This window comes from Alternaria metachromatica, assembly GCF_023757995.1.
Source record: "Alternaria metachromatica strain BMP 0045 chromosome Unknown scaffold_30, whole genome shotgun sequence".
Taxonomy (NCBI): domain Eukaryota; kingdom Fungi; phylum Ascomycota; class Dothideomycetes; order Pleosporales; family Pleosporaceae; genus Alternaria; species Alternaria metachromatica.
Window position 1 is genome coordinate 20,458 of NW_026055521.1, and position 14,637 is coordinate 35,094.

At 55.0% G+C, this 14,637-nt stretch overlaps 6 protein-coding genes across 6 annotated transcripts; 2 read left to right on the plus strand and 4 right to left on the minus strand.

Annotated features, from left to right (window-relative positions):
* Positions 1–826: 826 nt before the first annotated feature.
* On the plus strand, positions 827–2,824 carry J4E83_009089 (uncharacterized protein; the record flags this gene model as incomplete). The annotated part of the gene is made up of 1 exon (XM_049335981.1): positions 827–2,824. A coding segment is annotated over one exon (1,998 nt), but the record flags the coding sequence as incomplete, so codon positions are not given.
* Positions 2,825–3,828: 1,004 nt separating this feature from the next.
* On the plus strand, positions 3,829–4,505 carry J4E83_009090 (uncharacterized protein; the record flags this gene model as incomplete). Its single annotated transcript, XM_049335982.1, has 3 exons — positions 3,829–3,832; positions 3,887–4,051; positions 4,114–4,505. 3 exons carry the CDS (start codon positions 3,829–3,831, stop codon positions 4,503–4,505), a joined length of 561 nt encoding a protein of 186 aa, XP_049184798.1.
* An 852-nt stretch (positions 4,506–5,357) lies between these two features.
* Positions 5,358–6,365, minus strand: J4E83_009091 (uncharacterized protein; the record flags this gene model as incomplete). The annotated part of the gene is made up of 1 exon (XM_049335983.1): positions 5,358–6,365. The coding sequence occupies one exon, from the start codon at positions 6,363–6,365 to the stop codon at positions 5,358–5,360; it is 1,008 nt and encodes a 335-aa protein (XP_049184799.1).
* Positions 6,366–8,272: 1,907 nt separating this feature from the next.
* Positions 8,273–10,819, minus strand: J4E83_009092 (uncharacterized protein; the record flags this gene model as incomplete). Its single annotated transcript, XM_049335984.1, has 3 exons — positions 8,273–8,521; positions 8,581–10,535; positions 10,585–10,819. The coding sequence occupies 3 exons, from the start codon at positions 10,817–10,819 to the stop codon at positions 8,273–8,275; spliced, it is 2,439 nt and encodes an 812-aa protein (XP_049184800.1).
* Positions 10,820–11,749: 930 nt separating this feature from the next.
* Positions 11,750–12,418, minus strand: J4E83_009093 (uncharacterized protein; the record flags this gene model as incomplete). The annotated part of the gene is made up of 1 exon (XM_049335985.1): positions 11,750–12,418. One exon carries the CDS (start codon positions 12,416–12,418, stop codon positions 11,750–11,752), a length of 669 nt encoding a protein of 222 aa, XP_049184801.1.
* Positions 12,419–12,892: 474 nt separating this feature from the next.
* On the minus strand, positions 12,893–14,212 carry J4E83_009094 (uncharacterized protein; the record flags this gene model as incomplete). Its single annotated transcript, XM_049335986.1, has 1 exon — positions 12,893–14,212. One exon carries the CDS (start codon positions 14,210–14,212, stop codon positions 12,893–12,895), a length of 1,320 nt encoding a protein of 439 aa, XP_049184802.1.
* Between the last annotated feature and the right edge of the window lie 425 nt (positions 14,213–14,637).

Below are 14,637 nucleotides of genomic sequence, written 5' to 3' on the forward strand. Positions count from 1 at the left end.
TATCCAATTCTATGTGTCTGCTTCGCAAAGAATCAAGCCTTCGTTTGGCTGAGGCCAAAACAAGGCCGTTGATGCTGTTATGGACGCACGCGAGCGTCTAGGCGTCGACTTCGTGGAGCTCGAAACGCGGCGCGTCGTCGCGTACCTCGAGACCGGCATTATCGGCTATCGCGCCGCTCGCAATTGGATTCGAGCCGCTGATTAGATTCAGGGCTGAGGCTGTCTTCGATGACCAGTTTACCATGTGCGTTGGAGGCGTGAAGATAGCGCTGCGCGATGCGCGTGGAGTATGCGAGGTCGTGTTGGAGGATGACGTTGAGGAGCTCTCACACCTGCACGCGGGACCGGGCCTACCGGATCGGAAATACCCCAGGGTCCGCCGGCCGCCGCAGACTGAACTACGACAGGTATGCAGGTCAGCCACTTGCGACGCCCTTTTCTATACGCCACTTCGCCGCGGCTCCGGGCTTTGCGATGTCCGGCAGCTCTCAGTCGGTCCGATTCTGACGTTGATGCGCGCATCTCGAAGAATACCACTTCACCGACTGTGCTTGCGCCACGGCCTGAGTCACAAGCTTATTGCGTTCGATGTGCCTCGATGTCAATGTATGGACCTGCAGCGTGGCTGTGCCCTCTTAACGGTAGTGCGATCGAAAGGGCGCAATTCGTTTGGACGCGGCGCTTGACAATACTACCGGCAAACGACAGCAACGATTGGATTGGTCTGCGGGAAGCAGTTCTATGCGCGTCGCATCCAGACACAATGGATGGGATGCTGGCGTGACTCATCGTCACTCATATTTCGCTACCAACATGGCCGTCGTAGGTAAATATACAAGAGGCGGTCGGTGATCGCACATTGTGTCACACAAAGACCTTTCGACCCCAAACGATGCCACTCCAATTCTGGAGATCGCCCGGCCAGGGCTCCAAGGACACCGACCCACTGCTGGAGGCAGCATTTGCGCCGCGACTGGAGGAAGACTGCCTCAAGATCGACGACGAGGACAGCGATGATGATAGCGACGAAGACGAGGACGAAGATGTGAAAGAGACTCGTGCCGAGCGGTTGCGCCAGACTGGAGGTTGGCTTGGCTACCTGAAAGACTTTACCATCTTCCTGCCTTACGTCATACCCAAACGAGACGTCAAAGTACAGATATGTCTACTCGTCTGCCTCGTCACGATTGCAATGGAGCGCGTCCTGCAAGTCGCTATTCCATACGTCCTTAGTGTAATTGCGGACAAAGTCACACGCGGATCGATACCCATCCGAGAACTCCTCGTCTTCCTTCTCCTGGACCACCTTAACAGCGAGTCGGGATTGATCTTCGTTCAAGAGCTGTCCAAGATACCCATCAAGCAGTTCTCGTACAAGCAGTTGACCAACGCTGCTTTCAGCCACGTCATGTCGCAGTCGATCGACTTCCACTCTACGCAAGACTCAGCCGAGGTCATGAAGGCAGTTGAGCAGGGCGAAGCTCTGGGCAACGTCCTCGAGATGGTTGTCATCGAGATTTTGCCGACCTTGATCGACGTCGTCGTTGCTTGTACGATCTTCTACAGGAAGTTTACTCCGGCGGTGGGCATGGTCCTGCTTGGCGCATCAATCGCCTTCCTGGCTGCCGAAGCCTTGTCGTCGCGATTCACAACTGGGCTCCGGAGAAGAGTGACGAAGGCTGAGCGAATCCAAATACGAAAGATGCACCAAGCGATTCAAGGTTGGCAAACAGTGGCGTACTTCAACCAATTCAAGAGGGAGGCCAGTGTACTTTCCAGTGCTGTAGGCGACCATATGAAGGCAAGGACACGCTTCGAAGTACGAGAGGCGCTGATCAAGGCTGCTGTTGAGCTACTAGTACCGACTACCTTCTTCGCCTTGGCATACCTCATCCTCCAGCGCATCGCTGCAGGCACGGCATCCCCGGGAGACTTCGTCTTCTTTCTCACATACTGGGACTCCATCATCTACCCGCTGAAGTTCCTGACAGAACATGTCCGCTGGTTGGTGCGTGACTTTGTGGACGCGGAACGAGTTCTTCACCTTCTGCAAACCCAGCCAACAGTCACGGACGCACCCGAAGCCTACCCGCTCGCGGTGCAGGATGGCGAAGTTCGATTTGAAGACGTGTCCTTTAAGTACGATCCCAGCCGCTACGCACTTCGCGACGTATCGTTCACGGCGTCGCCAGGTCAGACCGTCGCTCTCGTAGGCCAGACCGGGGCCGGCAAATCGTCGATTCTAAAACTCCTCCTACGTCTACACGACGTCACATCCGGTAGCATCGCCATCGCCAACCAGAATATCCGACACGTCACACTGGGGTCACTTCGCGACGCCGTAAGCGTGGTTCCGCAAGCACCTACGTTCTTCAACACCACAATCATAGAGAACGTGCGATACGCACGCAGCACCGCGACCGACGAAGAGGTTTACGAGACTTGTCGCGCAGCCGCGATTCATGATACCATCATGCGCTATCCCAAGGCCTACAATACGCATGTCGGCGAGCGCGGTGTCAAGCTGTCGGGTGGCGAGGCGCAAAGACTTGCGATTGCGAGGGCACTCCTCAAGGACGCACCGATCGTGCTGCTGGATGAGGCGACGAGTGCGGTAGACACAGTCACAGAGAGGCATATCAAGACAGCACTAGAGAAGCTCAAAGAGGGAAGGATTGTGATTGTCATCGCGCATCGATTGAGTACGATCGTAGATGCGAGCTCCATCTTGGTGCTGCATGAGGGCAGTATCGTGGAGAGGGGAACGCACGAAGACTTGTGTAAGAAGAAAGGGCGGTATTATGAATTGTGGGAACAGTCATGAAGATCTTTGCATCGCGCCGTACCAATGGGATAGCAAAGAAGGTTGACGTGAAGGTTTTGTAGGCTGTTGCCGAAGTATCGGAAGCATCGGAATGTCACCTACGGTATAGCACCACAATGCAAAATAGCCTCTTCTAGGTGAGCATTGGGTCATCGCAATGGTCGCGATCGGGCGATTTACACAACAATAAGGCGCAGCAGGAAGAGCATCCGTCGTAAGCCCGTCGCGTTCATTGATCTCACCTTCATCAAGGCCGAGAGCTCCTCGGCACCTGAGACGCGTCGCGACTGAGAGGGCCGCGCATGTCCTCAAGCTAATGCTGGTACAATTCCTCACACTCACCATCAACGTACTCGCCATATACATACATCACATCGCGCATGTTGGTTCACCGCATCGTTCACCGGATTGCTGCTTCTAGAAGGTTTCGTTGAGCTTTAGTGCAGCGCAGGCGAAAGTATGGAGCGCAAGGCGGTGTCGTAGCGCCCCTCCAATTCCCAACTTCATCGCGACAACATTCGATGGGAAACATGCGCAACAATCGCATGACTGAGAAGATCACAATTTCGATACTGCGGATCTGCCCCACAGAGTCTAGCTTTGGCGTTCGAACAGCAACGCCTAGGTCGTAAGCCGGTGCTGATGTCATCCGACCAGTACACCAAGACCGCGCTCGTGGGTGCACCGCCCATCAGATCGCGTACCCTACAGGTCGGGTCGAAAAGTCGGTACAAATCTCCCGCTTCACCAGAACCTTCGGTGAAGTCGAAAGGTGTGGTCGCAAAGTTCAGGTGGTAATCCGGTGCTTACTAGCGGCCAGCACGGTGTAGCCGGCATCAACCGCTGGCATGGCATCGTGAAGATGGCATGACCACCATATAAGCCCTGAGGTTGCGCACCTTAAAGTCGGTACAACCCACAGTTCCTTCGCTTCCATCACTACAGACCTGCAACGAACACTCAACGCCTCAATCCACTCACTCAAACAACCAACTCCATCCACCATGCGTTTCGCTCTCTCTACCATCGCCGCCGTTGGCACCCTTAGCAGCCTCGTCGCAGCTGACAACATCTACACCTACACCAAGCCCGGATGCTCCGGATGCGCCTTCTTCTTCAAGGACATCGACCACAACATCTGCGCCGTGTCCATCACAGCCAACGCAACCGACATTGCTGATGCCATCGCCAAGGGCGTAACCACGGTTCAGTCCGGCAAGCTCGAAGGTACGTCTACACATGCTCTGACCTCAAGCGGAAACCACATCGTACTAACACACTACCCGTAGTCCAAGAGTGTGGCGAGAAGCGATTCATTGCCTGGGACGAGGGCCCCGAGTCCAACGACGATGGCCTGCTCCAGTGCGGTAACATCGACCAGAAGCTTCGTATCACTGAGACCTCGACATGCATCACTGGTGGTAACTTCCACGGTTTCAGCTGGACTGAGCCTGGTTCGGACGGCAGCGACTCCAACTCTAAGAGGCAGGCTGATGCCGCTGATGATGTTTGGAAGTGCACCGGTTCCACTCAGCCCGACGGTGTGTACCTTGGCGGAAAGCACTACCAGGTCAAGGGAATTGATCAGGCGGATGCGGATGCGTTGATGGACATGGCCTGGAACGACAACACTGATGTTCCTTCTGACTTTGAGAAGTACGCCTTCACTCCGGGCATGTAAATTTGAAGCGGAGGAAGCGGGAGAGATCGGGGGTGCATAGCGCCTCCTTGTTCTATCTCCCCCTTTGGATGAGAAGTCTTGCAGGTCGGGCCACAGAGGCTGGAGGATAATTCCTGGGTGTTATTAGTAGTTGCAGGTCGTCCCTAATACATTCTATACCTCACCACCACGTGCTACTCAACACCCGCCGACGATACTCCATATCATCTTCCGTTCGTATCGATCGATCGACAAGTCTCGATCTACTGCAATAGCTATCGCGATAAGACAATCCGCTGGCGAGAGTTAACCACTTAACGCGACGACCCTTAGTAAGGTGACAAGTAGGCTATTTAATAGGGCAGAATGCTCCCTTAGCTCAGAACAGCCCCTTAGGCTTTTCGTCCTTCTCGGGGTCTTCGTAATTCGTCTGCGAATCGTCCGTATGTAAGCTAGCACAGTTCTGCTATTCGTAAGTTCTACTAAATTAGACCTATTTACCGGACTTCGTCTTCTAGTACAACACAAAAGCTATGCACATTCTTGTTTCTACTACCGTAGTAACGGCCTTAACATTAGACCTAGGTAGATATCTTAGAGGCATCTTAACTTCCCACTTCTGCCTCGTGATAGTCGTCTTGCTCTATGCATACCTCCGCTTACTGCGGCAGCTATGCTTACCGAGCTAATTAGGTTAGAGACAAGTTGTAGATAGGCTTAGGGTGTAGAGACGGAATACAAAGAGAGGTTTAACTAGGTTATGGGCATGGGTAAGGTACGTGAGGGTGATGCATAACGCTACGTTGCAAATGAGTGTCCTTGATTTCCTACCCTAGAAGCCTTCTTATACCACCCCTCGCATACAATGAACTATCACTTGTTCTCGGCCTTCTTCTTCTCGGCCACGTAGTCGCCATACGAAGACACAGTGCTCAAACTAGCACAACTCTGCCCCTCATAAACGCCCTTGAGCTTCACTTCCTTCCCCCCCTCCTCCGTCTTCCAGTATGACACAAACGGCATGCGAAACCTAGTCTCCACCACCGAAGCCGTGCAAATCGTAGCCGACTTGGGCGGGCACTTGAGCACCACCTTCGCCTCCCACTTCTGCTTCGTGATATTCGTAGTGCCCCACGACATCCTCGTATCTAGCGTCGTACTAAGGCCCACCTTGCCCTCCGCAATCAGCGGCACCCCGCAACTGAACTCGACCGAAGCCGTGACAGAAAGCCCAACCTCCGAAGTGAAGGTCGACTGGATTTCCGTCTCCTTGCTAATCGTCACTTCCTGCGTCGTCTCAATATCCAAATGGTTCATCGCTGTTTGCTGGGCTATTTCCTTGGGGCGGGGCGACGTGAGGATCTCCGGATGCTGCTCGTCATAGTCGATCCTGACGAACTTCAACGGCTCCATCTCGAACGTGAACCAGTGGTCGTCGTAGATCTTGTCCGAGTCCGACAAACAACCTAGTTCAGGCTTACTATGAGTCCTCGAGAAGACATTGCCATTTCCCGCAGGGGAGTGCAGACGGAACTGCTTGTTTCGCACGCCCGTGCCTTGGGTCTGTGCGAGGTCGAAATATTGGTCTGGGTATGAACCTGGCGGGCTGCAGGTGCCTACCTCGCCGTTTCCGCCGTTTGCGCCGTTGCGGTGGTTTGCCCAGAGGGCGCGGCCCGTGTAGGCGCTTACGATGAGGTAGAGGCCGGCGTTCTCGTCTTTGCCCGGCTTGATGTACCAGTAGTGGTCGTCGTAGGTTACTGTGCTGTCGTAGTGGCTCAGATGGTTGGTACCGCGCTCGTTGCTTATGAGGGCCCGTCGCGAGGACATGTTGAGGATGCGGGTGCGGACTTCTGGGGGTGGGATGCCGTCGGAGGAAGTCATCTTGAATGGCTTGAATTGGGTAGTGATGAAATCGAGAGAAATCGAGAAGAAGACCTTAGTCGTTTTGGATTTGACACTTCAGGAGCTGAGCGAGAATGACCTGGAGCGGATAAGGACTCTGTACTGAAGTTGCAGTACTTTATGTACCCCGAAGGTACCTAGAGGGCTCGTCGCATTAACAGTCCCTTTTTCCGTTTCAGAACTAGCTCGCGATGCTTTTTCTAAGCTTTCAAACCGGTCAGCTCGATTGGTAACTTCTAATGCGATTTCGCATGTCGGCTCATTAGTTGCTGCAGCGGTCCTGGTTGCTCGAAGACGGGAGCGAACAACCGGCTTCACTGCGCGCCCGGCAACGAAAGTCCTAGCTCAAGACCTAGTAGGCCGTGGTGGTGTAGGCATCGCTGTAGTGTTGCTACTATGCCCCTAATGGACTCTGGAGTCGGCTTCGCACTGATGCGCACAATGGAAAATATTGCTATCGCGACATCGGCAGCCGTCCGTGAGACCTTCCCTACACCACACCATCGCATGCTATGCTGGATTGCGCTGAAGCCTCTTGCGTTGAAACATGATTGGTCTCGTCTTTGCCCTCGACCTTCGCGTCGCTTGAGATGCTGACCGCAACTTCATGCAGCCTCGAGCAGGTACGTAGTGACGACACAGTTTCCGTCCTCTCCAGTCGCTTACTAGGCACTCCCAAGATGGTCTACTAGTTTCCAGCGATGACTTAAGAATCGTATGCGCAATTATCCCGAAGTCATACGTGTTGTGCAGGCGCCTGACATGACGCACACCGTTTAATCAACGCTAATGCTAGTTCGTTCGCACGAGTTAGTACCTATCATGATAGAACCCTCGACGCTGTTAAGGATGTTAACGACGCCGCTTGGCCCGGACGTAGCTTACGAAATTAGGACAATGGGTCGATGAAGTGGCTGCAGCTTAATCTGCGGACTGCGCAACGGGCCGATGCCGAAAGCTCGCATATACGAAGCTGTCATGCACGATGCAATCGGAGCTCGGGGACCACCTCTCATTCTTTGAAGCACTGATGTTGATGTCTGGCAACAAGAGGGCTCAGTCCTGGGGGCGGCCTGGAAGTGCAGTCTATATTCTTGAGCGATGAAGTGGTCGGAAGGACTCCCTGGCCCGACGGAGAACTGCGGTTCGGTCTTGCCGAGTGCAAAGGTGGGGCGATCCTTCCCGCTCTCGCGCAAAGGACGACAATCCACACCACCACAAACGACAGCGCCTGCAAAACATCGGAGCTGGCTGTGCATGACGGATGCACGTCGCTGGGGGCCGCTGTTCTCGCAGATACACCGGTAAAAAGCAAGCGCAATTCTCCACGACAGGAAAGCATGCCGTCGCCACTCCAATGTGTTCTGCACGGCGTTGACGTGCACTCTAGATCTGCCTGCTAGATACACCACAGACTATCTCGTAGTCGACTAGTGGGCTTCTGAAGATGAGTGCTTCTGTACGCGTTGGTAGCGTTCATGTATGTATTGCGCCACCGGCTACAAAGCCTGCCTTGCGCAGAATCTGTAAGATCACTTTTCTTTTTGCTCTTCCGGCTTAACTTAGATCTCGCCGCACGGCAGCTGCATTATGAAGAACGAGATGCCTTGGTCGATCGAACAGCGACCGCAGTACGCGAGGTCAACATTCGTTCTTGGACGTCCATGGCGATCGTGGCGTCACTCAAAGTACAAGCAGTTAATTGCCCAGTCTCAACGAATTAGGCATGGAGCCTCCACAGTTGGACGTAGAATTGAAGGGTCGTAGACATGCGCGCGATGCGTGAGCAGTCGTCTTGACCGCGTCACCTGGTCGATTTGTCCATGCCCACGACATGACCCTAGTCCCACCTCTCTTGATACCCCATCTCCCCATCCCAGACCCATCTACAACTCATCCCTCACCTGCTCCTCCCCTCCACTCAAATCCGGCATAGCCATAATCTTAACGACCAAACTAGTCCAGCCAGTGAAGTGCTGCGTACGCTGCCCTTTGCCAGTCTCAGGGTTGTATTGCTCCCAAGCAAAGCCCGTCTCCTTCCAGCTCTCGTACACAGTATTGACGAGGTTCTTGCGTAGTTCAGTGTATATGTTGGTTGCGCGAGCGCGGTGGGGGCCGGGTGATGTTGCGACGTTCTAGAACCGCGCAATTAGTATACTTGCATCATGGGAAGGAAAAGGTTCGGGAGACTTACGAGTAGTTGCGAAACAGCGAGGTAGTTGATAGGCATCCAAACGGGACCGCGCCAGTAGTCTTCTGCCGTGTGGTAGAACTCATCGCTCTTGCTTAGACTCCTGATGCCGTAAGGGCTCCAGAGCTCCTCTTCGTCCTCGATCAGGTCGAGTATAGCGCCTAGTCTATCGCTGTCCTTGTCGACCAAGCCCGTCAGGAAGGGGAATAGAGAGATGTAGCCCTTGTGGCAAACGAGCGAGTGCTCTTCGTAGTCGTCGATGGTGGCGTCGCAGTAGGTCTTGTCTTTCTTTGACCAGTGGAGATCGTCGATGTTGCGGACAATCGCTTCGTCGTAGCGTGCGAATTCGGCGGCGTCGTCTTGCTCGTCAAGGTAGATTGCGATGCGCTTGATTGCGCGAGTCATCATGCCCATCCAACTGATCAGGTCGACGTGCAGCTCACCAGGGTGTGGTGGCTGAGCGCGAGGGTAGTCGTCGAGACCAGAGGTGAGGATGTGTGAAGGCGTGCGTCCGCGCCACCTGTAGCCCTCTTTGGTGGAGAACGCCTCTCGGTCGTAGCTCTTGATGTCGCCAGCCTGTGTCTTTCGGTACCAGAAGTAGTTGCGCTTGAGGAGTGGGTAGAGCGAACGGAGGTATTCCAGGGCGGCCTCGCGGTTCGAGAGTTGCATCGAGTACGACTTTTGTTGCTGCAACTTCTCGCTACTAGTGTCAGTCTTCATAGCATCGAGCTTGTCGAGGAAAGACGTGATGACCATGAAGAGCGTGGGTGGGTTGGCGTAGTGAGGGTATTGAATCTGGAACTCCTCTGGCACCTTGCTGCGAGCTTCAGGACCGAGGATCTGTTCGCGACCAATCCAGCCGTCATCATCCATCAGCTTGAACCAGCTCTTAATAATGTCAAGTGTGAGATCTGCATCCCAGTCGATGACAGGCAACAGATGGAAGCCCTCATCCCAAAGGAAACCACGAGGGAAGAAAGGTCGCGACGGGATGGCAGTGAACAACTCGGACGGTCCTTCCAGCTGAGCTGGGTTCCTAGCTCGCGCCTCAGCCGCCTCCTCCCAGAAACCTTCGCTATCCTCTTCGTAGGCGGGGTCGTAGGATCGGTCGACGCGAGAGTCACCGAAGAAGTAGCCGATGCCGCCGATAAGGTTCGAGAAGAGCGACTTGCCGAACTCTTCGTAGCGCTCCTTGACAAAGGGTGTCTGCGGCTTGAAGATGTCCGTGAAGCGAGTCGAGAAGCTGGAAGTGACTGAATCAATCTGCTCAGTGAGATGCTCGGATGTGATCTTCTCCGGCGCCGATGCAGATGAGAAGATGATGTCGAACTCGAAGGGACCCTCAAAGACCTTCTGAACCAGGTGCATGTTGCCCTTACCCGGCAGATGCTGGATGGTGTAGACCTGCGCAGGCGGTGGGGGGTTGTCCTCGCCGTACTTTGGGACCAGGACGTCGATCTGGCCCTTCATGTGCGCAAACATCATGGCCTTGACCTGCCACAGCGCATCTTCAGGCACCTGTCCGCTGTGTGCCAGTGTCCGGTCCAGAGGCTTCTCGTCGTAGCTTGGGTGTCCAGTGATGGGATGTTCGCCGGTGCCCTTGGTGACAGTGAGCTCGAACTCGCCCAATTCCTTCGTCTGCCCTTTCAGAACTACATCGCCCTCGATGCCAGGCTCTTCGGGGTCGACATCTTCAATGCCCAAGTTGCCAAATCCAGCGAGCGTGTTGTACCAGACGACAGTCGTGCGTAGGTTTGGGCCAGCGTCTTCTCGTGGCGTGCCTTTGATCCTCGCGCCCCAGCTGCCGCCATGCTCTCCGCCAGGGAATTTGATGAACTCGGTGGTGATGTCAATCTTATTCGCAGGGTCGTGGATCGTTTGTCGACCGCCGCTGCGCACATCGTATTCGTCCCAGCCGTAGCCATCGAGCTCGTGTTGCTCGCACGTGTGTCGGAAGTCTACACAGTCAGCAATGAGTTCTACTCAGGCTTGGAATTGCAGACCTACTATGCTGCACGCTTTGGTAGTCTTCAACGCGCGTCCACATCAGACCGCCCATCAAGCTCTTGGGAATGCGCGGCCGGACGCCAAAGTAGAGGTTGGGGCGGTAGGGACCCCATAGCAAGCTCGCATTGGTGGCTTTCTCGATTTCGGCGACCTGCGCGCTCACGAGGGGCAATTGAAGGGCGAACAGACACGTGAGCCCCTTCCAAAGGGTGCCATGCCGAGATTCGCGCGTCATGGTGTTGAGTGAAGCTGGAGCTGGAGCTGGAGCTTTGCGGGGGATTGGGACACATTTCGCGGAGCATCCGCAACTTCCTGGGGCGTTGATTGGCCGAGGTCGTCCCAAACCCACACCCGCTCAACTCCTACCTAGGTACTCAAACTCAACCACACACGCACAGAAGTAGAGGAAAGAATAGAGTGCGCCTTTGACTCAGACTGCGGTCTGGTCCTAGGTTGGGCTGGGTCTTTGAGATAGTACTTTGGTATACGGTATGATTGCAATAGCTTTGATGTTGTTCGCTGGAGTCGATAGAAGTAGAGGAAAGAGACCTCCTCCACCTCCCCGCCTCCTCCCCGCCTCCTCCCCTCCGCCTCCCCCACCCACCCATCGTCGCCCAAATGTATTCGTCTGCTATCATGAATTAGCAAAATGGCACCAACTGTACTATCAGTGCGCATATGAATCTATGTTTCAATGTGTCACCACAATGCGGTAAGAGGCGGACGGAATATTGATATCGTAGTTGTCTCAGTCTACCGAGCTCGAATGCCGCCAAATTCCCTGGACTAATGTACCTGTTACTCACAACCAGGTTTGATGCATTGCAGATTCCTCTGCTTCGGTCAGACTGATAAGAAACCGCGCGAAGTACAAAGGGAGAAAAGGCATCATACCATAAGCCGCGTGATCATAGATGTAGACCCTTCCATGGCATCTCACAACTCAACCAGTCACCCAAGGCGGCATAAGTGCGTCCTGCTCTGCGCGGTTGTGCTTCAGGTGGATGGCTAAAGCTGTCACAACCCCAAAGACACCGCCAAGTAGTGTACAAACCCTCTGCAAATGAGCCATTCCTCCTCGATCTCTCCATATCCGACCCCAACCCCCGGTCTCCTCCATCCTTGCCAACGCTGTGATCCTAAGTCTCACTCTCTATCCGCCTCCTCAACTCCTACCAGGACTCAACGGCCTATTAAATCCACCCTGCCGATTCATATACTGCCTAGCCTGCAACTGCTTATCCTTCCTCACCCCAAAGTTCTTATCGTTCCCGGGTACCTTTGTGTTCTTCGTGCTTTTGAACCCGCCGAACCCCATGATCTTGAGCATCTCCCACTCATCGTCGTCCATATCCTCTGGCTTCTGGCGCTCGTCCTTCATCTCGACATCGGGTGTGCCTTCTTCTTCCTTCTTGATGGGGTCGACGGTGGAGGACCGGGGACCGGTAGGAGGCGCTCTTGCGCCGCGAGCAGGAGGCGCGTTGTCACTTCGCGGGCCTTTGGGCGGTTGGGGCGAGCGGTCGCGGAAGTTGGGGCGCTCGTCTCGTCCACCTCCACCTCCTCTTCTGTCGTCGCGGCCCCGTCCGCGGTCGTGACCACGTCCCCGTCCTCTTCCTCCCCTTACTCCACCGTCGCGCTCGTCTTTTCGGAACGGCGATCTCGAGCGGTAGCGGTTGTCGCGTCGGCTACCGCGCTCTTGGGGACTGCGTGAGCGGTTGCCGCGGCGCTCGGTGGGTGTGCCGCCTCGATCGCGACTTTCGCGGGGTGGTGCGCGACGGGTTTCGCGCTCGAAGGGGTCGCTGTAGGCTGCGCGTGGTCGCTCGTTGTCTGCCATGGTGTGGAGGGGGGTGTGGAGGGTGTGGGTGTGGTTGGCGCAAGGGAATTATTTGGTGAGTTGGGTGAGTTTGGGCGCCAAGGCTGAGGGCGAGGCCCTACCATGGTGCAGGTGCTATGCGCGAGGCTCAATCACGGCACATGGAGGTTGAAGAGCTGGGTTAGTAGGCAGGGTACCACTTCACCGATATCAAGCAAAGCGCAGTATCAATGAGTTTTGTCATGTTATTCGTCATGTACGACTGCTGCATCTTAAGGAGACGCAAAACCATCCGTCCGTGAGAACTTGTCCCACTCCAAGGTGAGAGCTTCCTCTCAGTCTGCTCATGTCACGTTGCCTGTACATCGCGCATCTCGTTCTCCCATCAATGATCGCCGTAACGCCGTCGCCCTACCAGACAGGGTATCTCAAAAGCTCAACTCAAACCTGCGACCAGCGCCGATGACCTTAAACCAAGGACCAATCCAAGCTTCCTCAGATCTCATCCTCCTCCTCATCAAAGTCATCCTCAGAGCCCATGTCATACAGGATGCGACCGCCCTCACCAGCACCCTCACCCTTCTGCGCATCAAAGTAAGGCAGCACAACCTCCTCACGAGCCTGCTTCTGCTTCTCCGTGAGAGCAAGGTTGAAAGTCGAGTTGGGGTTCTCGGCGGCATCTTGAATAAGGCCAGACACGTTACCGGCGTATGCGGGCTGCATGTCGAGGAGGATGACGTACTCCTGCTTGAGAGTGCCGTTGGGGATGCCAGGCATGGGGTCGTGGTAGTCTTCCGGGCGAGGCGTGCGGAGGAAGTAGGTCTCACCCTCTGGTTTGCCGGACTTGCGGCGAAACTCTGCTTCCATGACGATGCCGCGGTTGTCGTTGGCGTCGAGGTCTTGGATGATGCCTTCGGCGGCTTCCAGCATGCCCCAGGTGGGCTCGGGCAGGCTGCGCTCTGCGGCGGCCTTGGCGGCGAGGCAGTGGGCGAAGGACTTGCAGGTTATGATGGAGGTGGCCATGTACTTGATCAGCTCCAGGGGTTGTGGGGCGTATGGTGACTCTGTGGGATTGTCGAGCAGGTCTTGGTGGTAGATGCCGACGAGAGTGGAAGCGTACTTGTGGACGACGAGCTGGAACAGCGCGGTCATGTCGACGCCGTAAGTGTAGAGGAGCTCGTGGAGGTTGTCGATGACGACGATACTCTCCTTGGCATCATCCATGGCTTTGCGCAAAGCCTTCAGGATCTCGTCGCTCGTCATGCCGAAGCCTTGGACCGTGCGGATTGGTGCCATGGCCTGGCCAGACTCGAATGTGACAAAGACGACGTTGACGTTGCGAGAGAGGGCACGGCGGGTGATCTCGCTAATAAAGATGTCGGCACGCTGGTTGAGGTCATCAAGGACGAGCGTGAAGGGCGATCCATTGGTGCGGACGTTGAGGACCCTGCCCATGAGGTGGATGGAATGGCGTTGGTGCTGCATGAGGGTGAATGGCTTGTTGAAGGCGCGCGGAACAGGGAGTTCACGTCTACGCTTGCGACGGCCAGTGAAGTTGCGGTTGTCTTTCTTGATCCACTGCGCGGAGTCTCTAGCTCGGATCTTGACCGGTCGCGGAGCAGGCTCGTTGATGTCGAAGTCGTCAGCGAGCCAGCGATCCTCTTCGACTCTTAGTTCTTCCTGGGCGTTCGCCAACCACTTTGCCAGATCCAACTGGACAGTGCCGTCTGAAGGCAGAGTGTAGGTGGTTTGATTGCTGTAGTCCGGAAACTGGTCAGTCCAGTGGTTGGTGAACTGGTCTAGTAGCAGACTCATGATGTGGGTGGTGTGGTTCTTGAATTTATGGAAAGAAGTGCTTTTGGGGAATTGATTGAAGAATTGGGGAAATGGAGTATAGTACTTGAGTGTAGGTTGGAGAAAAGGATTTGAGACCGAAGGAGCTGAAGACTCTGCTTCATCTGTGCGGCAGGGGGCTGGGAGTAACGAGAAGAGTTTTAATCGAGGAGGCTAGTTCATGGCCAGCCGATGACGACTGAGTTGACATACCTGAAGTGAAGGTGAAAGGGCGGCTTTTGTGGGTGTACGGTAGGTGGATTGAGGTTGGATATTAGAGCAACGACAGGAAAGAGATCTCCAGTATCTCCATGTATGTCCTTTCAAGACTCCGCTGGCTCTGACTGTCAAATGCGCAATATCTCAAAGTCTTGGCAAAGTCGTGATGGTGTTTCTGCTCGTTCAGT